General features: G+C 45.7%; 1 protein-coding gene across 1 annotated transcript in view; it reads left to right on the top strand.

Moving 5' to 3' along the window:
- ltn1 (listerin E3 ubiquitin protein ligase 1) overlaps positions 1 to 24,015 on the top strand; it is a 206,501-nt gene that overhangs the window by 46,363 nt on the left and 136,123 nt on the right. Inside the window, exons 10-11 of the mRNA XM_084320815.1 lie at positions 560 to 829; positions 3,694 to 4,011. Of these exons, the coding sequence (XP_084176941.1) occupies positions 560 to 829; positions 3,694 to 4,011 (588 nt within the window). The remainder of the gene's footprint in view (positions 1 to 559; positions 830 to 3,693; positions 4,012 to 24,015) is intronic.

Raw genomic sequence — 24,015 nt, 5'->3', positions numbered from 1 at the left:
GCGTTTATTGATCCAACGCTGGGTGCTTGAAACACATATTCCACGCTGTTCTGAGGGTCGGGATGACTGCAATCGGCTCGGGTTACATGCCTGACAAGTAAAATGTGGATTCCGGATTTTGTTTTCCCCAATGCGTTTTCATTCAGTCCAATCCAAAGGGTGCATTACCATCCGGGAGACGATAGGGGGCGGTATTTTCCCTGTTCGAGCTCAGAGAGAGTCCCAGTGGTAACGTGAGGCTAGATTGATGAAAAATTTATGGAAATCGCTAATAAAAAAAATAACGAGATTTCTCGTTGTTGGCACTCAACGCATGGCATGAACTAACGATATTTCTCGTGGCTGGCACTCAAAGTGTTAAGAAAAATCACATTTGAGTGACAATGAAATAGAGTAACACACTGAAGTAAAAGTTTTGTGTACTCACATTTCTGTTTCCTGCTTGCAAGATTTGGGTGGGACAGAGTGTGCAGCATGGTGAAAACATCAGCCACTAGGGGGCCGCAACACGACCATGTGTGTCGTTCCTCTTTAAGACAGATTGTTGCTCTCTCTGCAGCTCTTGGTGTTGCTGGACATGTCTCTGGGAGACGCCCTCGTCCAGAACGGTCCTTTGTTCCTACTGACCACCGAGATGCTTGTTTCCTGGGAGAAGAGGGCGGGGCTGCATGGCGGGGGTGGCGACGGCGACAGCGACAGCGACAGCGAGAGTGTCTTCCATGCGCTGCTGGCAGACTTCTGGGACGGGCTTGGTCTTCTGTTAGTCCGTCATGTCGATGATGGAGAAGCCAATCAGAAAGCTCTGGAGGGCGTGGCCACCTTGCTGCAGGTCAGTGAACTCCACCCTGAGACAGAATCTACACTGTGTTGTTCTAATGATCAGTGATACTTCAGTGAGTTGGAAACCAGAGCATCAAGACTGGATTTGTGATGTCATCAAGTGATACTTTGTGGAGATGGTTTGTTAACACTTAATTACTGACTGACTTTGTGGGCTCATAGAATTTTTGTTTAAGCTGTTTTATTCAAATTAGATGTATTTAGATCAGAAAATGTACCTATATCCCAGTAAACCACATGCACCAATATATATATATATATATATATATATATATATATATATATATATATATATATATATATATATATAAATATGTTGTTGGACCTTTTCAAACATAATATAGAATAGATCTGTTAGACCTTTTCTAACTTAATATATAATAAATCTATATAAATCTGTTAGACCTTTTCAAACGTAATATATAATAAATCTATATACATATGTTTGACCTTTTCGAACATGACATAATAATTTATTATATATTATGTTCGAAAAGGTCAAACATATGTATATAGATTCAATTGTAACATAATAAATACATATGAATTATGGCTGGGCTATATGGCCTCTAAATGATATCGTAATATTTTTTGGCCATATCACGATACACTATATATATCGCGATATTTTGACATTTCCTCTAAACTGTCTAAAGCACTTACAAATGCTTGATTTAACCCTTTGATGCATACAGTCACGCCAATATGATGATTATAATAAGTCCCTATAATATGTTTGCATTATTAAACCATGAAGATGCTTTAAAAAATTATTTAATGAAAATGTACCAAGAGTAGTCTACTGAAACACTAATAAAAAAATGTATTTACATCTAAGACTATTTATATAAAAACTCTTGGGTGCCTAAGACTTTTGCACAGTACTGTGTTTTCTATCCACTTTAGCCAAACACACACACACACACACACACACACACACACACACACACACATATATATATATATATATATATATATATATATATATATATATATATACACACTGTGAGAAAATAATAATCACACACAAAGGGATAATGGCTTATAGCAGACTTAATGATTTTAGAATATTTCAGATAATGAAATTAAATGTTTATATCATCAACTATCCAGTTAGTATTTATACTGTAACGTTTGGCTACTTTAAATCATTTAATGTAGAGAGAGAGCGAGAACGCGCCAGAGAGCATGGAGTCCGCTTTGAGCGTTTCCAGGGTTAGCAGCTAACGCTAGTTAGCTTAGCCTAGTTATGTGGGATAACTTAGTTAGCAGCTAACATTAGCCCATTGCTCACGTCAATTAAATTGCATGTCATTAAAGGTCTGCGCTAGTCTGTGTCTAATGAAATTACAATTGCATGTCATTTAAGATCTGCGCTGCTCTGTGTCTATAATGAAATGAGAGGAAAGCTCTGCGTTAAAGCAAGTCTCATCTCAGCCGCAACGTGACAACATATACTCGATGTTCACGATATAGTAATTTACTACATCTCATGTAGAACAAGCCGCGATACCGCAGAGCCCTAATATGAATATGTTAGACCTTTTCAAATGTATTATATAATAAATCTGTTAGACCTTTTCAAACGTAATATATATATACTAGTGCTGTCAAACGATTAAAATATTTAACTCGATTAATCGCATGATTGTCCATAGTTAACTCGCGATTAATCACAAATTAATCACATTTTTATTTTATTTTTATTTTTTTACCTTAAACAGATCTTTTTCAAGTTCCAAGTTTTAATACTCTTATCAACATGCGAGTCAACAAATGCTTGCTTTATGCAGCCATTTAACACAAAAGAATGACCCTCATGCATTGCAAATTTGCATCAAATTCAAAACAGAGTGATGCACAAAATAACTTAAAAGAAAATAATAATTTAAAACAATGCATAGGGGAAAGAAAACGTTAGGAACTTGTTACATTCACACACACAAGGGCTGATTAATCACACACCCCCCTCTCTCCCTCACACACACACTCTCCCAGATCTCTTTCTCTCTTGCCCCTTCCTCATCTCTCTCACCCCCCTCTCTCTCTATATCTCACATACACACACACTTCAGAAACAAACTTAGTATCAATGAGAGCACCTGAGTGAAGTCTAGTAATTTTTTTTTTTTTTTTTTTTTTAGTTAATCTTGAGTTAAAAAAATTAGTGGCATTAATAGAATCGGGAGTTAACGCGTTAATAACGCGTTAACTTTGACAGCCTAAATATATACATTTATATGAATCTTATCTGGTAGACCCTTTCAACTTAAATCTATATAAATCTCTTAGACTTTTTCAAACATAATATTTCCTTTTGCAGTTATAGCTAAATATATCAATAGCTGACAGGAAATTACCTTGGGCCCAAGCTGTTCCCTAGCAACGCAATTCATCTAAAAATAGTTAAACTATTGCTATTGCTGTCTGCTATTGGCTGATGTTGGTGAATATACTGTATGTATAGCAGTGGCGGCTGGTGAAAATGATTTGGCTGGTGAAAATGATTGTGTTGCGCGATGTCAGTGGGGCAATGTTTCTAGCGCCCCAGAAGAAATGGGGGATGAACAGGAAGCACAAACAATGATTTATATTTGATATATTACACGTTATTGTGCATTTTAAACACAAACATACTTCAAATGAGTAATTATTATTTCTTTTAAATCGGTCGAAATCTACTAATAATAGAAACATCCAAAACCACTTTGCACCAGGGGGTGCGGCGCCCTAGCGCCCTCTATGCACCAGCCGCCACTGATGTATAGTGTATATATATTATCATATCATCAACCAATCATAAAGCTTTGACTGATTCCCTGTCCTAAATTCGTCTGTCATTCCTCTCGTCAGGTGATGCGTCACCCTGAGAAAGCAACCAGGAAGCAGAGCCACAAGAAGAAGTCCTTCAAGATCCGTTTCTCGGAGCCAGAGGACAAGGAGGAGAAGGATGGAGCCGAAGGGGACATGGCCGAGAAACGATCCTGGCCAGACGTATCCGAGCCGGGGCGGGAGAAGGCTGCGTTCCCCCTGAAGACGCCGCGTCTGGAGGAGGTGGTGTGCGAGCAGGCGCAGCTCTGTCTGGTCTACGTGAACGAGAGGAAGTCGGAGAAACACCTGGTGCTCCTCTCGCTCCTCCTGCGCTCCTTCTACACGCCCAGGGTCTTCAACGTGAGTCTTCATATTGGAGGAGTACAGGGTTTGCACAAGGTCCTTGAAGTGCTTAAAGTGCTTGATTTTTGTCAAAAAAAACGTCAAGGCCTGGAATTTCTTGAACAGAATTTTTTTTAACAAGGTGCTTAAAAAGTCATTGAAATTCAAATCAACCAATCTCATTGAAAGTTTTGTTCATCCATGATAAAATAGTTCTGAATCAATAAATATATATTTTTTTATCTAAAGTGTAACTAATTGTCGGAAATTGGTTTTAAGCCATAACTATTGGATCCGATTTTCATTTCAATAGAAAACTGCATTTAAAGGTGAATTGTATCATTTTAATTCCCTGTTAAATGGAAAATAGTGCTTAGAAAAGTACTTGAAAGTCCTTGAATTTCATTTTGCAATGTCTGTGGGAGCCCTGGTAGTAGCGTGCAGGAGACACAGTGAAGTCAAAACGTCAAACATACGTTTCATGTAGCTGAACATGTCAGTATTTTTGAATGATGGCAGTGCTGCATGCAATTAATGAATTCACATTTATACAAACTGAAAACAGTTTGGCCTAATAGTGCGGTGGCTTAGCAAAAAGATGTGGACGCGCCGGACAAAAGCACCAAATTTTTCCCACGTGTTCCTCATCATCATAGCTTTAATATTGGGGTAGGGGCCACGTCATCATGATGGATTTCAAGATGGCCGCTGTAACTGAGGGGTACAATTCCCTGACTGTATTGATAAGTATGGTATCATTAAACCACTACCGCTTTATGTACTTTAATTACTGGCCATACAGTACACGATATATGAATATGATGAACACTTCCCACAATGAAATCGGTTCCAGTCAAAGGTATTAATCAAGTATTTAATGGAGCAAAAGGTACATAGGATACTTTACATTATTCTTTGAATGCACTTGTAAGGCAAAGGAGTATGCGTAGGCAAATCAATAACGAATGTCCATTCTCTGGTTACGCAGGAGGTAATTATACAACCTGAATCTTAGGGAATTATATCTATGGTACACTAGTAATAGCGGGAGTTACTGGAAGGGGTTCCCACTGGTTGTAAGCCAGCAGGGGGGGTAGAAGATCTGTCGGTAGTAGGACGTCTGGTCAACGATGACTAGGGAGACTTCAGGTACAGAAGCCGGTGCAGTAGCCTCTTGATCCACAGACGAATACAGCTTGGTTCTCTTGTAGACTGTAGCTCTACAGTGAAGAAAGCTAGGCGGCCTCAGGCTCTCTGAGCGCCGACTCGACTTGACTCCTCTCGGGGTAAATCCAACACGTGCAGGCGTCGGCGATTATCCGCTCCATAAATCACAGGACCAAAGCAAATATATTCCAGCCGCAAAGGGCTATGTAGTCATCGGGTAGATTAATCCAGTGTACATGTCCATACGGCTCTCGCCTAGGTCTCCTCGGGTGAAAGCGCCATGCGGTCGGCCCAGCCTGGATAAGAACTCTAGCTAATACGAGAAAGCGTTGGAGATGCTGGTCACTGTAGAATTCTAACCGCACGATACACTATACACAAATAGACTATTAAAGACTCAATAGAAATATGTCGCACTCGACGGTATAGCGCCAAACTCTGACAATTCAGCTATTAATTCGCACGCGGTCTCGATGCTCTATTCTGGGGCCAAACAGGCCATACTTCACCGCACGTTGTATCGTGGGTGAGGCTTCAACTTATCGGTAACATACTAAATGGACGAAGGGGCTTCTACATTCACCTGCGCCGTATTTATACGCACGGTGAACAAAACTAGTTCCACTCTCATTTCTGTCGCGTATCCCTGGGCAAGGCCGGGCATGTCCAGACACATCTTGACGGTGACTTTGAACCTGGCTCCGGAGGCCGGTCCCTGGCGCCGGTGGACCGCTGTCCAATAGGAGAATTAACTATTATGGTCTGGGCTAAAGGGATATTCTGTGTATATGTACAAGGAATATACAGGGGATATCAAACGATATACAAATACTATGCAATATATATCAATAAATAAATATATATATTCGGTTTAATCTGATCCTTTGTAACAGCCGCCCCCTAATTAGTCCCACCTAATTAGCTAAGCAGAGACAGATTAACCGCACTGTCCACTACTCAATGTCTGCTGTGAGGGGTCTGTCAGTTCACAAAGTCATGGGGTCATGGTCGTCATCGATGGTATCGGGGAGCCTTGGCAGTTCTATTAGCCTCGCCACGGGTCGGGTGTAGGTCCGCCCTTGGACGAGCACTTCGGCTGCTCGGACCTTTCCGTCGGCACCGGTGATCACTTTGCTTACGCGGCCGGCCGGCCACATAGCTCGGGGTAGTGACTGGTCGATAATCATGACGACTGTTCCTTCTGTCAAATTGTCTCTCTCTTTCACCCATTTCTGGCGGGTCTGTAGAGACGGTAGGTAGTGGAGTAGGAAGCTGTTCCAAAACTTGTCAGCCAGTACTTGACTGTACCTCCACATTCTTCGGCCGTTCGCTTCTTCAGGCCTGTACATTGTCTGTGGTAGCGCGGGGTCCAGCCGCGCCATCAAGAGTGTGTTGGGGGTGACTGGGTCGACATCTGCTACATCACTTGAGACGTAACCGAGGGGCTTTGAGTTCAATACTCCCTCGATCTCCGTGAGGACTGTCATTAAGACTTCTTCCGCCACGGTCTGGGCCCCAAGCACGGCGTACAGGGCTGTCTTTATTGAACGTACTTCTCGTTCCCAAGTTCCACCGAAGTGAGGTGCGTTCGGGGGATTAAACTGGAAGTCAATCTGGTATGGAGCGAGGTGGGTCTTAAGTTCTGGGCCCATAGCTTGCAGGGTGTCCGCGGGACCTTAAAAAGTCTTAAAAAGTCTTAAATTCAACTATCAACTATTAAGGCCTTAATTTGTCTTAAAATGTCTTAAATCCGACTTTCGGAGGTCTTAAAAACATGCCATGTCATCTTATATTTCATTGTGAAATCTGGGGGGAAACTATTAACGGGAGATATTAAGTCAGGCTTTTTTTTTCTTTCACGCAAACGGTACGCAGTGGGGCGGAACCAATTTATGGTCCTTAATGTGTGTCGCCGTCGTGAGCTATTTCAGAACACCGGAGCATAGGTAACACGTTATTCAAGCCGTAGCGATAACGCTGACGTTTAGTTTAGTTTAATTGATTTGTATTTATTTGCACTCGTTAATTTAACATGGGAAAGTGCAAATGTAATGAGAACTGGCTCGAAAACCCTCTGTTTGCACCGTGGTTGGACTCCCAGTGAAAGACATGTACGAGGCCCGCTGCAAACTCTTCAAAAAGGATTTTAAACTGGGAACGATGGGAATAAAAGCAGTCGAGTCACACATGCACAGCGCTAAGCATGTTACCTCTACAAAAACCCGCCTGCAGACAACTTCAATATCAAATTTATTTTCGACGCCGACACCGTACACATCAACTGCTCAGGGACAGGTAGGTCTACCACCAATTACATCTGCACCTGTCCGGGTAACGTTCGGCTCCACGCCAACCCTTGAAGCTGAGGTACTGTGGGTTCTAAATACGGTCGCAAAGCATCAGTCCTACAATGGAAATGAGGGACTAGGAGAGGTGTTTCAAGCGATGTTCCCTGACTCTGTTAGGATCTATGGGTAACAGTACTGTATATTTGCATATCATGTATGTCACAAATGTAATGGTAATATATACCTGTATGTCATGTATATCCCTATGCCATAAATGTCATGTATGTTGTGCATGTCATAAATGTCACTATGAATTGAAAATGGGGGACCCTGATGTAAACAAGACAAACGTCTTTCTCTGGTCTGCATCCCCTTATTATTGTGTGTATTGAGCTGTACTGTATTGTACCCATTCTGAAATCTGTTAAATAAAGTATTCATTCAACCAAACTACAAAAACAAAACAACTGGATGAATGAAAACTTTATTTAACAGATTGCAGAATGTGTACAATACAGTACAGCTCAATACACACAATAATAAGGGGATGCAGACCAGAGAAAGACGTTTGTCTTGTTTACATCAGGGTCCCCCATTTTCAATTCATATTGACATACACAACATAGAATAGATAGAATAGAAATACTTTTATTATCCCGTGGGAAATTTGACACTGCAAATCGCTCAACATTTAAACATTTAGACAGGACAGGTCACGAATTAGAATAATAACACAAATCAATCAAGTTGCCTAGGATAAGGTAGAGTAAAATAGAATAAAAATTAAATAAAATATACAGAAATAAATACAGTAAAAACATACATGACATCATGACATTTATGGCATAGGGACATACATGACATACAGGTATATACTGTAGTACTGTTACATTTGTGACATATACGATATGCAAATAATATACAGTACTGTTACCCAGAGATCATAACAGAAAATATTATATATATATGATGGGGATGAGACTGTACATTAGGAAGAGGGGGGGGTTGGACATTTACAGTGGCCAGTTTCGAATTGCAGCCTCCCGTAGGTGCTCTTTAAGAGCGGTTTTGAATGTGGGCAGGGGTAAAGTGGGTTTTAGGAGTGAGGTTAAGCAGTAGTCTGACCAGTTTGTTTTGTGATGTTTGTAATCTTGTTTTTAGTGCCTTTGAGGTGCTTTGGTACCATGAGGTGCAGGCATAGTCGTAGTACCCTTGAATGAGTGTACTGAGAGTACCCATGATTTTTGCCATTTTGTTATCGTGAAATTGGTATTAAATTTAATTCTGAGTGGCATTAAAAAGTCTTAAAAAGCCTTAAATCTGACTGGGCTAAACCTGCAGATACCCTGGCTTGGAAGCTCTCTCTCGGCTCTCTTTCGCCGCCTTTGAAGTTTGTCCCGTGATCAGACAACAATATAGACGGTTTGCCTTTCCGCGATGTGAATCTTCGGAAGGCCATAAGGAATGAGTCTGTGCTCATGGTTGGAAGGAGTTCTATATGCATCGCTCGGGTGGTCATGCATTTGAATACAATACCCCACCGCTTCTCGGTGCCTCTTCCTTTCTTTATATACAGCGGGCCGAAACAGTCCATACCGGTGGAGTGAAAGGGCTTGTCGCCGAGTCGGAGGCGACAGGGAGGTAGGTCAGCCATCCGGGGTATACTGGGCTGCGCTCGCCACTTACGACAGTCTAGACAGGTTCGCTGGAAGCGCCGCACTGCTTCTCTCCCTTGCAGTATCCAATAACGACGTCTGATCTCCGCGAAGACTCTCTATGCCCCGGCGTGATGCACATCCTCGTCGTATTTCTTTATAATCAGCTCTGTGACCTTGTGTCGGCTGTTTAAGACTATGGGGCTCTCCGCAAACGACCACCCACTCTGATGAGACCATGGGCGTCGCTCTCGGGGGCTAGGTGGAGCAGTCTGCTGTCTGATGGGACGGGCTTGGCTCCCTGTAGACAGTCTAGCTCATCGGGGAACGAGTCTCTCTGGGCTCGTTGTAGTAGAAGAAGTTCCGCTTCTTCGTAGTCAGCTGCAGTAATGTCAGTAGTGAGCTGAACCTCTGGGTGGTGCCACAGGAATGTCTTTAGCTGCGCACTCTCTAGGGTGAGGCAATCGTCTATGTCGGGTTCTGTGGAGACGAGTGTGTTCAATCCACAGAACATAGATTTCTTGTTTTCTGCCTCCTCTTTACTCTCTTCCCGTGGGGTGGGTGTAGGCCACTCTTCTTCCGGGAGCTTGAGGAACTCTGGCCCGTCACTGTATAGGTTGTGACGGGTGAGGTCATCCAGGGACATTCCCCGGGTGATGACGTCAGCTGGGTTGTGTTTTGTGTCCACATACCTCCAGCTTGCTACTTCTGTTAAATCTTGAATCTCTGTGACTGACTCCCACGAAGACCTTGTATCTGCACGAATCAGACCGGATCCATGTGAGTACTGTCGTGGAGTCTGACCACAAGATTGTTCTTTGCACCGGAATGGTGAGTTCACGTTGGATTAACGTGGCGAGTTGCGCTCCTGCTAGGGCTGCGCAGAGCTCTAGACGCGGGATAGATTGTTGCTTTCGTGGGGCTATTCTTGAGCGAGCCAGGATGAAAGCAGTATGTATTTCTCCTCCCTCCTCTCGGGCACTCAAGTAGGCCACCGAACCGTAGGCTACTTCGGAGGCGTCGCTGAAGACGTGCAGGTCCATCTGGCACGTCTCCGGCCTCACTGTGGGTGGGAAGTAGCTGCGGCGTATGTTTACACCTGGGAGTGAGCTGAGTTCCGTCTCCCACTCTCTCCATGTGGATGCAAGGTGTTCGGGTATGGGGTCGTCCCAGCCCTGGTCCTTGTCCCATAACGCTCTTACAATCATCTTTGCCCTGGTGGTGTAAGGTAGAATACATCCCAACGGGTCATATTGTCTGGCGAGTGTTCTGTATACACTCCGTCTGGTGGTCGGTAGTGCAGTCGACCTTCCCTGCTCCTTGGTCAGGGGTGTGTGTGTTTATAATGGAGCGAGTCTGTTTTGAAGTGCCAGACTAGTCCTAATGTCATTTCTTGGGCTTCTCCTGGGATGGTCGCCATCCAGGTCTCGCTGCTTGCTGCCTTGTCCTCGGGGGAGAGGCTGCGCAATACTTGCGGGTCGCTGCTGGCCCACTGCCTGAGATCAAAGCCGCCTTTGATCAGGGAGGCGCGGAGCTTGAGTAGAAGGGCCTCGGCTTCTTCTGGCGTCGAGGCGCTTTGCAGACAGTTGTCCACGTAGAAACTATTTTCTACACTTTTTCGGACCTCTTCATCAGCTGCTGGGTCCTCTGCAACGTGTTTTTGCAGTGCAAACGTAGCACAGCATGGGCTGCATGTGGTTCCGAAAGGGAGGACTTCCCATTGATAGATGGCTGGTTGCTCATCCCCGATCCTCTCTCTCCATAGGAACCGCAGCAGGGGCTTGTCCTCCTCCACTAGTCTCACCTGCAGGAACATCCCTTTGATGTCGCCGCTGATGGCCACCTTGTCCTGGCGGAAACGTAGTAACACGCCTAGTAGGGAGGGGCCGAGTGTTGGGCCGGGCAAGAGCTCTTTATTCAGATTTTGTGATCCGATCTGGTAGCTGCAGTTGAACACAATACGATCCTTGCCGTTGTGGTGGACTTTGTGGTGCGGCACGTACCATGATTCGGTCGTCTGATCGGCCTCTTTAATGTCAATTTTCTCTATGTGTCCCGCTGTGATTAGCTTGTTAATCTCAGCGCGGTACACAGTCTCTTGAGCGGGGTCTCTGGCTAGGCGCCGCTCTGTGTTCAATAGATACCGCTCCGTCGCTTCTTTTGGGGCGTGGAAGGTGGGCATACCCTCTCGCCTCAGGAGTGGAGTTGCGTATCTCATCACTCCGTTGACTTTGACTCTCTTTGTCCCTTGCTCGAGGAGTGCTATGGCGTAAATGTCTTCCTTGGAGCGAATGTCTTTCTTTTCGTTCTTAAAGGGCATTGTCTCTAGTGTCCATAGCCTCTCGACATGCTGTAGGAGGGTGGTGTCTTCTTCTGTCACTCTGGAGTGGAGGCAGCTAGTGGCTGCTGTTCGGTTAAGAGACTTAGCGAGGGGGCCTTGTAATGTCCATCCTAGGCGGGTCTCGACTGCTGCAGGACAGCCTCTGGGCCCTGTGTGGACCCGGTCTATCGGGACTATGAGGTCTGCATGGTCGGAGCCTATCAGCAGGGTCGGGGTGGCACCGTCTATGAGCGGGATAGGTAGTTGACGCAGGTGCACATATTTATCCATCAGCTTGGCGATGGGGTAGGTGTACTGCGACAGGCCTATTTCTTGGCTGGTGAAAGCATTAGTAATCCTATACCGTCTCTCTGGCTGCCCGCTTGCTGCGATAGTGAAGGAGACATTCTCGCCCTTTATCGTCTTTAGATCTCTTCTTATTGTCCGAATCGTCATCTGGTTTTCGCTCCCTCGCAGCCCCAGCTGGGCCGCAGCGGACGCGAGGAGAAGGGTCTTCTCTGACCCGTCGTCAAGGACGGCGTAAGTGTCCATGACCTTGTCTTGGTAACTCAGTGTTACGCGGACCACCTTTAAGAGCACTCGGGCGCCCCCGCTGCTGGCGGGGTCAATGTACATAACACTTGCCTTTGTGCTGCTTGAGGGTGCAGGCTTTCTTCTGTTACTGTCGTGTAGGACATCTAGGTGGGCTCCGTCACACCGACTACACCTCTTCTTTAAGCGGCACTCGGCTGCCATGTGACTGCGCGCACACCGGTAACAGCGTCGGTTGGACTTTATCCATTGACCCACCTCGTCGGCGGTCATCTTCTTGAACGTGTCACATTGTGACAACCAGTGTTCCTTTTCGCAGTACGGGCACACCATCTTCCACTTCTCTTTCATCGAGGGGGTACTGTGGTTCTTGCTGCTCGGTACTGATTCTGATTGGTGCATGACGGTCACCAATCTTCGGCCATCGTTTGCTCTCCTAGGTCCCTCTCTGGAGCTTGGGGTGCTCCGCATGAACGTATCCAACCGTAGGCTGTTGACTTCTCTCGCTAGGAAGTCGGCTAGGTCTAGGAGGGATGGCTCGGGACCGTTAGGATCACGGTGGTCTCTTTGCCGCCTGAAGCGCTCTTGTCGGGCGGGCGGAAGCTTCTCTAAAATCCTCTCGACATTAGAGTTTGCGTACAGTTCGTGCATACCCTTTTCTCTTTGCGCCCCCAGCATCCCTACCAGGGATTGTACCTTGATAGACAGGTCATCTAGTGAGCGATTGTCTGTGGCTGGGGGTAGGCGGTCAATATGCCTTATCTCTTGTATTACGTAATCCCATATACGTCCATATCTTTGGTCGAGTGCTGCTAGAGCCGCTGTGTATGGGGTAGTAGAGGTAGGACTGTAGGACGCGCCGCTGTTGTGAGAAGCGGTGGGTTCCAGGTTGGTGAGTAATGTTTGCTTGCGAGCTCCACTTGTCTGTTAGTGCTATGGGGGCTAGCTGACAATGTTTACGAAAACCGGCCCCAGATTAGGGTCCTTTGTTCAGCCTTTAGGCGACGGCGGAGGACCTTGGTTTGAAGCCCATTATAGCAACTAGTGGGCCACACGACCAGTAACTGGTGATCCCAGGATCTCTGGACGCGTGGGTACTTCTCTGTCACCGTATAAGGCCCCGTCTTTCATATGCAAATGAGAGTATACCCTTAACGAGGAAATGTGAGCATGGATGATCGTTATCGGAAAATCCATGTTCAAGTCGGTTACAACCCAGATGGGACTTGTACCGGCTCCGCCGGATGGTAAAATCACCGTTGTAAAACTGTGTTAACATCTCGTTTCTCTTCTCTCTTAAAAGGTGAGGAGGGTTTCAGAACGGCGGCCTGTCTAAGTGTGGCTTGTTATATCGTTGTGTATAAGTTCAGGTGATAGCTGCTTAGCTTGCGTGCTAGTTGTGGCCTAACTGTTAGCCAGTCAGCTGTTAGCTGCAGGCGCTGTGATGCCACAGATTACTTGTAAAAGTAATCTGATTACTGATTACAGATTACTCCTTTAAAAAGTAATCTTAGTTACTTTACTGATTACTTGATTATCAGAGTAACTTAGTTACTTTGAAAGTAACTAGGTTACGAAGTCGTCCCCCCTGCTGCTGCCACAACATAAGAATGACAAAAAAAAATTAGTAAAATGTACTCAGTTTGAGTAAAATGTACTAGTAGGGCAGGTAGGCCTATCTATATCTATATCTAGACACTGAGGTGTCTGTATACGTATATGTGTGTGTGGATATGGATATGGTGCGTCTGTCTATGTCTGGGTCTCTTAATATGTCATGATGTGCTCTGTCCTTGTGTCCATGACTGTATTGTGACCTGTATCCCTACTATGTCTATGTGCTTTTGTTGTGTTTTTATTCTAATGTATTTATCTTGATTTTATTCTGTTTTTATTGCTAACCCTTTTTTTTACACAGGATTTTAGCCTGTACCTTCTGGCAGGGGGACTACCAATGGAAATTAGCCTTTTGGCTAAAATTGGGTGCATTTACATTTGTAAAATGTTTTATTAATGTATACTGTCCCCCTTGAACAAATAAAGTAAACCTAAACCTAACCTAAACCTATAGATCTATAGATTTCACAAAAGATAAATGGTCAATAACACCACATGTAGGCTGATATGTAGCCTACCTTTGAGGCCTGCCCCATTCAGATATGGTTCTAATGTTCCTAGTGAAACAGGGGAGAGGGGTGAGTAAACCAGTGATTATATCTCAGTAACAGAATCTTCTCAAACCTCTTGTCAGAAAGTCTGTTCCTTCTGCTACTGACAACCTACATACTGCAGTATGGTGTTCCATGTTCATGAATAGTGCAATGCAAAAGATGTTTAACTCAAAGGTGGAACATACTGTTTGGCTGGTGCAGCTCCGAGTCCTGTAGAAGTCGATGGTCGTGCTGTGCTGTATATTCCATATGCGGTAGACAGTATTTTGTTTCCTCCGCAAAGTGAATGTTTTTTTCACCCGGCTTAGCTGACACAAACGTTAAGTAGACTAGTGAACTTCCAGTGCAAGAAAGCGTTACCAGCGCGAGCGTCTCCCTGCTAGCTCGCTATGTTTTGGTCAGCCTGATAATAACAATAACAGCCGCGCCCACCAGCATGGCTCAACACGCGAGGTTGCGTGCTGTGACGTCACTCCCCAATACAAGGAAAAGCTCACCAAAAGTATATTTGACTGTCGAAAACGAAAGAAAATACTGCATTCCGCCTGCATTATGATGAGATAGTAACGAAATAGTAACGCACAGCCACTTGGACAAGTAACTGCAATCAGTTTACTGGCTTGTAAAGATTAACGCGTTAGATTACTATTTTCGGGGAAAAGTAATCAGATTACAATAACGCGTTACTTAGTAACGCGTTAGTGGCATCACTGGTCACCAGGCTAGGTAACGTTATCTTGCTGCTATCGGCCGAGTGCGGCCGTTAGCTTAATGCTACACTGTTGAACGTTCTGAGACTATAACATGCTTAAACACTCTGACTACGACGTCATCTTTGACAGAGGATGTTAGTCGAACCTACCCTGGGGCCAGCCGGCGAGGACTGCGTCAACAAGGGGGACCGTAGCGGCGGGATGGAGTGGCGACGCTGCCCATGGCGACAACACAGGACGGCTGTGTTTACTACGGTGCCTTGTTAGAGACTGCAGTTTCGCTTGATCTGCGCTCACGGTAGGAAGGGTCCTGACCAGACCTTGAACACTTCTTCTTGCTTTCCCTTCTAAATGTTTTGTAAATAACGATGTTTTCCAAAACGAGTGTTGCTGCACTACATTTAGGATACGACGCAAGTTATGTGTGAATTGTCTTGTCACTGGTCTCCATGCAAATCGGGTTATTTGTTACAGATGTGAAAATTATCTGGTTTGTTGTGTTGAGACACATTGTGTGTTCATGTACCGTGTACTCACAACTAAGTTAAACTAACCTATAAAGCTATGCTTAGTGACATATGAGTAAAGAATGATTCTTTTCTCAGCCTGTAATGACAATGAACAGTGTGTTCACATATTAACAGGTTTACCTGTTTAACTGGCCGTATTAAGGGAAAAGTAGGAGGGGTGTTTTTCCCCCCGGTTCCCTGGGGACTTCTTCACCCTCCTCTCAGACATGTTGTTACACTATATTGTGTCACTGTGTGGTAGGGATACGATGTAACCCTTAGCTTAGTTGTTGGGGTTGTGCTAACCGCTTGAGAAACTATATTTTCCTAAAGAAAAGATTGTTTGGTCACTTTTTCGTGTGTGCTTAGCAAGGCCTGTGGCCGATACTAATCGAGAATTATGTATTCTCTCATTATGAAAAATGGCGTTCCTCTGTAGAGTGTTTTTGCCATTTTTTGTAGGTGATAAAGGGTTGTGTGTGTCGTGCGACCTACAACTGGGTTGGGTTGGCCACAGAAGCACATGTGTAAGTCTGGTACCGGGGCTCTTGAGAGGGCCCTCTCTATTCTGTGTTTTTTCCTTAGTAAAAATCAGATGGCAGGTTAGCACATGCGCTGTGTGAAGCTGTTAGACGCTTCATGGAGCTGACTATGACTGCGTCATACTCTTTTTTGTCATTACATCGTATTATGGGTGTGGGGTCGTAAAGGGGTGAACTGGTAATCCTTTTCTCCCCTTCTTTGATGGGCAGGGGTTAAAACCTCCTGTCCTTCAAGGTTCCTGTCACGTTGCTGTTCGGCACGTTACAGGGTAAGAGGGGGGGGGTTTCCTGGTCCCACGCCCTGGAATATTGGGCGTGTGCACCGCAGAAATTCCCCCGCCATAGAGCACGTCACTGTGCGCGTCTCTGTTGGTAGGACTTCCGTGTGCTGTTAGGGTCCATATGATGGATCTGTTTCGGGGGGTGGTCAGGGCTCCTCCTCATGAAGCTCCTATTCGGGCCTTCTGTGAGTTAGGACTCTCCTTCCATGTGAGGGAGCCTCCTCAGAGTACAGAGCCTCCTCCTCAGATTGTCAAGGTGAGTGGAACCTCAAGAAGGAGTCCTACTCTATTGTGTGTGTATTCGATTCAATTCGATTATTGAGTGTGTATGGGTTCAGTGCCTCCTCCCCGGAGAGCCCTAAAACCAAACTTTTACATGGCTCAAGGTGCAATATATTATTTTCAATCTGTACAGCTCGCGTGGGAAGTCTCTCTGGGGATTTCCGTCTCCTCTCTATGGGAGGGTGGTGTAATGTAAAAATGTAAAAAAAAAATTACCCCCGGCTGTGTAGACTGGGATACATGCTGTTGGTGCTTCCTTCTTTTCTATTAAAAAGGGTTGGAGTTAGGAAGCATCACACCCCTCTTGTCGTTCCCCTGGGCGCCTTGGGGATTCAATGACCGGTCTAAATAGCCTGTTCATTGATGTGGTTGTGGGTGTTCTGTTGGAGATCAGGCGAATGACTGGCACGCCTTGGTTGCTTGAGGTTAAAACAGCGTTTTTATAAAGCAACTGGGATGGAGGTTTTTCCTCTTCCGACGACCTGTTTTGGTTGTCGACTGATTCTCGTTCATATCTGGGGGATGATGACGGAATGGATCTGAACATATGTAGAGGGGTCTCAGTAATGTTTCGTCGACCCGTAGGCCTGTGATAACCCTTGTTTGAAAACTGAAACACTTGTACTGCGGTATAGCCAGTGTATACCCGCAGGTGTGTTTTGGAGTTTTTTCTTGAGGGGTTATAGGAACAACCACCGCCTTGGGTAACGACAAGGTGGTTGATTCCCTGGTGTGTTGGAGCAGTGTCAACACCCGGTTGAGGGTGCCCCTGCACGTTCATGACGTCTGCCAATCATGTCAGCCTTCTCTGCCTCAACCCCTCTCGGTGTTTTTTTTTTAAATGGAGGCTTGGTCATGCAACAACGCCAGCATACGCCCCTTCCGCCGGGGGGGCTGTTCCCAGCTGACTCCTTTGGCGCCTGTCTCGTCCGCAGTGCTCCAGGCTCAGGTTACAGCCTGTTGCCTGGTTTTCCCCGGCGCGCTGCCTGTTTCCGTTGGTTAACCTTTTTTGTGTGCTTACGGCCATGCTGACTGCCTGTTCTGCAGGGTCAGTGTGCCAGGCGGTGTGCTATTGGGGGGAAAGGGCCCGCTCTTGGAGGGGCCTTGTCCGAATACGCTGGCGATGTGGGGGGCGGTGTCACTAAGTGACCGCCTGGTGGGGTCTTGATGCCTGGCGTCATTGACCTCTCCGGGCCCCCGTTTTCCAGGGGATCCAGTCCCTTCAGTGGGTCTGGGTCTTCCTTCCCGCTCCGCTGCTACGGCCTTGCCACAGGGTTGGGTTTGCCCTTGACCCCGTGATTCTGGGGGCAGTAACGAGGTTGTTCCCTCCGTACGTTCCCGGGTGGCATGCGGGTTGTGCGTGTGTGTAGTCGTGGGGTCAGGCCACGGTCTGCTCACCCTGTGCGTTGAGTTGCTTGAGTGCCTCTTCGCACGGTCGGGTCCGTCGCCCTCCGGGGGACCTCCAATAGGGGGGGTGCCCTCCATTAGGGGGGGTCGGGGGGGCTCGGTCCTCCCTGATCTGATGGTTGTGGGGGGCCTTCAGCGGGGTGTATTTGTCGGCCGATGGCTCTCGCTCGGCCTCCCTTGTGCATGAGTGACGCCGAGCGAGAGCCACTACCACTACGATACAGAACGTTAGGTTATGACTATAACCAAGTTCTGTTAGTAGTGGTGACGCTCGGCGTCCGACGCCGCTGCAGCCCTTGATCTCGCCTTGTGGTGAAAGCTTGGGAAGGAGGCGAGTGGGTGGCCCCACCCCGGCTTATATGGGTAAGCTGATAGGCGTGTGGTCAGACAAATATTAATAATAATAATAATAATACTTCGTTTTATATAGCGCCTTTCAGAGGACCCAAGGTCGCTTTACATAAGGGGGGGGGGGGGGGGAGGGGAGATAACAAGTCAACAAACATAGTGGACAGACACAACACATACATATAAAGTGAGAATATTGGGATATAAAGGTACATTGTGGTCTTTTATTCAGTGCATGTGCGAGGACAGTGCATGAGTGACGCCGAGCGTCACCTCTACTAACAGAACTTGGTTATAGTCATAACCTAACGTTTCAAGTTTCAAGTTTCTTTAATAGTTGTCATACAGAAGTACAGAATACTTTTATACAAAATGCTTCTTACTGTTACGCTCCAGAGACTGTGCTAGACAAGATAAGTATGAAATAACATAGTATAGCATGTAAATTAGAAGTAAAAAATGAGGTCACAGTGTTCAGTATAGACATATGTACAATGTTCGATGGAATAGACGTTCGATGGAATAGACGTAACTGAGTTACCATATAATATACAATATACTATGCAGTGTACTAATATACAATACTATATAGTGCAAAGCAGAAATGGGATAAGGTACAATTTAGGTACAATTTACAGTAAGGTTTACGAGTTGTAGTGCAAATCCTTTATCAATAAATATAAAGTGTGTTTAGGTGATCTAAAGTGTGGAGAGTGGGTGTTGCATTGTGTTGTTTGTTTAAAGTGAGTGTGTGCGTGTGGATGTGTGTGCTGTGTGCATTTGGTGGTTGTTGTATAGTGTTTATTGTTCGTTGAGCAGCCTGATGGCCTGGGGATAGAAGCTTCTTCTGAGTCTTTCTGTGCTCGCCTTGAGACTCCGGTATCGCTTGCCTGACCGCAGCAGTTCAAAGAGGCAGTTGTTCGGGTGGTTGGAGTCCTTGATGATTCTCTTAGCCTTCCCCCTGCACCGCTTGTTGTAAATGTTCTGGAGGGTGGGAAGCCCCCCTCCAATTGTGCGTTCGGCTGAACGTGTCACTCTTTGTAGTCTGCTACGGTCTTGTGCAGTGCTATTCCCAAACCAGGAGGTGATGTTGCCAGTCAGGATGCTCTCTATTGTACATGAGTAGAAGTTCCTAAGGATCTTCTGACTGACTTGGAACTTCCTTAAGCGCCTGAGGAAGTAGAGGCGTTGTCGTGCCTTCTTCACAACTCTGTCAATGTGTGTGGTCCATGTCAAGTCCTCGGATATGTGGGCTCCGAGGTACTTAAAGCTGTTCACTCTCTCAACCGGTGCCCCGTCGATGCTGAGGGGGCTGTAGTCCTTGACCCCCGACCTCCTGAAGTCCACAATCATCTCCTTTGTTTTGCTGACGTTCAGGGAGAGGCTGTTTTCCTGGCACCATCCCGCCAGGACCTTGACCTCTTCCAGGTAGGCCCTCTCGTCGTTTGCAGAGATCAGGCCCACCACTACTGTGTCGTCAGCAAATTTGATGATTGTGTTGTTACTCCGCTGAGCCACACAGTCGTGTGTGTACAGGGAGTAGAGGAGGGGACTCAGAACACAGCCCTGGGGGGCTCCTATGTTGAGGGTGATGGATGAGGAGGTGCAGTTGCCTGCTCTCACCACCTGGGGTCTGCCCGTCAGGAAGTCCAAGACCCACTGGCAGAGGTCATAGTTCAAGCCCAGGTCCCTGAGCTTGGCTATGAGTTTGGAGGGGACTATGGTATTGAATGCCGAGCTGTAGTCGATGAATAGCATTCTCACATAGTTCCCCTTCCTCTTGTCCAGGTGTGATGCTGCTGTGTGCAGCACATGGGCTATGGCGTCCTCCGTGGACCTGTTGGGGCGGTATACAAATTGCAGGGGGTCCAGGTTGATGGGGAGGGAGGAGCAGATGTGGCCCTTTACTAGCTTCTCAAAGCACTTCATGGCTATGGAGGTGAGAGCTACAGGGCGGTAGTCGTTGAGGCAAGCAGGCTTGGATTTTTTAGGTACAGGGATAATAGTGGACTTCTTCAGGCAGGTGGGGATGACAGCCTGTTCTAAGGACAGGTTAAATATGTCAGTGAATACCGGGGCCAGTTGGTCGGCACAGACTTTTAGGACGCGGCCGGGGATGCCGTCCAGTCCTGCTGCCTTCCTGATATTCACTTTTTTTTTATCCACTTTTTCTCCCATTTTCTATATTTTTCTCCCATCCCAATTTCGTATCATCCAATTCAACCCTCCCCTGTCACGAACGCTGTTTCTTGCCTCCCACAAGCCGGCTGAAATGTGGACTAAGTCATACATAGCACAAGTCCCCTCCGGTACTTGAGGTAACAGCAGTCGCATCTTTTCACCTGCGCAGCTCGATCTCTCAGTGGCGAGGAGTAACGCATGGGAGGCTCACGCTGCCCCCGACACTTCCTGATTCTACTGCGCAGGCGCACCAACCGACCTGTAGGAGTCGCTGTCCACAACGCCCGATCCCCACCCATCAGTTTCCCACCCTCTAATACTGCCAATTGTATTAGTACGGACGACCAGCCAAACTGAAAACAATGTGGAGAGCTGGATTCGAACACGCAAACCTAGCGTCTCCACATTGGTGGCGAGTGCCTTGCCCACTACACCACCTAGCCGCCCGCCTGATATTCACTTTTTTAAAGGTCCGCCTCACCTCATGCTCTGTTACCCTGAACACTGCGTCTCCATCAGCAGACCCCCCCCCATTGCCGTGGTTTGTGGGCTGGTGTTGTTATTACCAGCCTCAAACCTCGCATAGAAGGTATTGAGATCATTTGCTAAGGAGATGTCACTGTTCAGTTTGAGGGAGGTGCCTTTGTAGTCTGTCATCGTTTTGAGGCCCTGCCACATAGCTCTGGAGTCAGCCTGTTCAAACTGGAGTTCAATTTTATCCCTGTAGCGCCGTTTTGCCTCTATTACTGTCCTCCTTACGTTGTATCGCGCCACCTTGTGGTCATTCATGTTGCCTGCCACCAGGCCGTCGTTGTATGCTGTGGTGCACGGTTTCAGAGCTTCACGGACGGATTTGTCTACCCAGGGTTTTTGATTTGGGTAAACTTTAATTGTGGTAGTGGGGATTGTTTCTTCCACCAAAGTACGAACAAAGTCCAGCACTGTCTCCGTGTAGACATTAATGTTATCTGTGTCACGGAATACACTCCAGTCTGTGCATTCAAGCGCAGCTTGGAGCGCCTCCCCTGACTCCACATCCCATTTCTGCACCTCTCGCGAGACTACCGGGACGCTCTTGATTCTTTGTTTATATTTTGGTGAAAGAAAAATGGCCGCGTGATCCGATTTTCCGAAGCCACTAGCAGAATGAGCCTTGTATCCAGGGAGCGAAATTAACTTTTTGACTCACCGGCCAGTGGCGGGTAGATGGGAAGAGTCTACCCGCCAAGCATTTTTCTTACCTGCCAACATTTTTTTGATTAAAAAAATATATATATATATATATTTTATATAAAAAAAAAAAATAAATAAAATATATATTATATAATCATACTTGTAGTTGTATTATCTGCGAGACATCGCCACCACGCAATAAGTCAAAATGCTTGCTATCTGCAAACAGCTCCACTGTCTGTGTGTATACTTGAGTAGCCTCCAGCTCCAGCAAGGATTCTCCGGCCCTGCAGCTAGACCCTATATTCAGCTAGACCCTACATTCAGCATGCAAGGATTCTCCGGCGATGCAGCTGGACCTATTTATAACGTTACCGTTCTTTTGTCAAATCACATTCAACATGCCCTCAGCTATTCAATCAATGTTATAAGACATTGATATCAGGAGCTATCTGTAGCTACTGCTAGCCCGGTAGATAACGTTAAGACAATTTAGTTTACTGGGACAGATGGATCAACGTGAGCTAGCTAAGCTAGCTAACGAGGGACCGGAGGTATTATGCACTCGAGTAGACTATTGCTGGAGCATTTGTTGATATCAGCAGCTATCAGTAGCTAGCCAGCTAGATACCGTTAGACAATGCCTAGTCATGTATTAAACTAAAAGTGAATAGTTGACTGGGTCATTGTTTAAACAGTAACGTTAGCTCTTGGAGGTCCGATATAGACTAGAGCAGATGGAAGTAAACAAGCCAAATGATAGCTTCCGATTGGTCATTTGCTTTTTTTCTCATGAAACCAGTTACGTCACTCTACTGTGATTGGACCGTTGACTTGAGTGCGATGTGGGACTTGTAGTTTTTTTACGGTCTCGCGGCGGAGAAAAAAAAGACGAGCGGCTATAATCTGTACTCGCACAAGAGTATCGTTATGAAGTTATGAACTACACGTCTACACGCCACACGGCGGGCAGCCCTCTAAGTGTCATGCGCCCCTGGCGGGCGGCGGGCTTTAGTTTCGGTCCCTGCTTGTATCCACCCTTGAATTGCGTGTAACAGTGCTCTAAAATGTTACCGCCTCTGGTGTTGCAAGTCACATGCTGATAGAAGTCAGGCAAAACCTTTCTCAGATTGGCGCTATTGAAATCACCCACTACTACAATGGTGGCGTCAACGTTCGCTGCCTGGAGTTTATTTACCTCGGTGTGGAGCTTCGAGAGCGCGTCGCCAGTGCTGGCTTGCGGTGGAATATACACTCCGACCAGGATGATCGCCGTTAGCTCCCTCGGGAGGAAGAAAGGTCGACACTTGATGGATATATATTCCAAGTTGTTCAACTTGGTGATCCTTTTCTGTATTTAAAAGAAATACATGATTTTCAGTTTTTGAGAAATGGTCAAACTTATCCAAATATGCTATTTTTATGGAAAAGTGTGCAGCTGCAACAGATAGCACTTTAGTGATAATTTTCTGTAATTTTATTTAAAGAAATATGCTATTTGATTTACTACTACAAGCAGTGTAATGTCAACAGTACTAAGCCATTTAGACCTGAAACACCTGTTAATAATGCATTATATAGCCTGCATATACACACAAATGTGTTTCCCGGTTTCTTAAATAAACATTATTTTGAAAGCAAGCACTTTTGTCATCATTGTAGCAAAAAAGACAGGACCGGAAAAGTCTTTATCGTATGTAGGGGTGCCCTGGAATATTTTATTGAACACAGGGGTGCCTTGGCAGCAGAAAGGTTGAGAACCCCTGGTCTAGAGCAGGGGTTCCCAAACTTTTCAGGCCGGGACCCAGAAAATAAGGCGTCAGAGAGCCGCGGCCCAATGCACATCGTCAGGCTTTTTTCTTTTTCTTTTTTGCCATGTGGTCGATTTTTTAAGCCAAATATCACTTCAATCCTATTAAGTTAGTTCAAGTTAGTTATTCATTTATATGTGCTATTTATGAGAGGGCTAACTTGTTGCAAAATAATAATGATAATAATAATAGCCTCATTAAAATTAGAGATGTTCCGATACCATTTTTCCCTTTCCGATCCGATTCCGATACCTAAGCTTTGGGTATCGGCCGATACCGATATTTATCCGATACCAGTGCATACATTTTTTTTTTTTTTAATTATATAAATTATACTTTTTTTTTTTTTTTTTTTTCAGATACTGTTATACTGTTTTTTAGTAATAACTAGAACGTATAGTATTTATTCAACAACAGGTGATTGTATAGATTTGTATTAGTATCATTAATCAATGAGTATGGGCTGCAGCACTGCAGATATACCCTACTCCAATGATCCACACGGACATTAAACGGTGTTGCACTCGCTACTCAGTGGCTCTGCAGATATACCCTATTCAGTCTGTAAGCTAGTGGCAGATAGAACGTTCATGTTGTGGTTTTTGATGCAAAATAAATATTC

The sequence above is a fragment of the Notolepis coatsorum genome (genome assembly GCF_963971535.1).
Source record: "Notolepis coatsorum genome assembly, chromosome: 8".
NCBI lineage: Eukaryota > Metazoa > Chordata > Actinopteri > Aulopiformes > Paralepididae > Notolepis > Notolepis coatsorum.
This window is presented reverse-complemented; position numbering and strand designations above follow the sequence as displayed.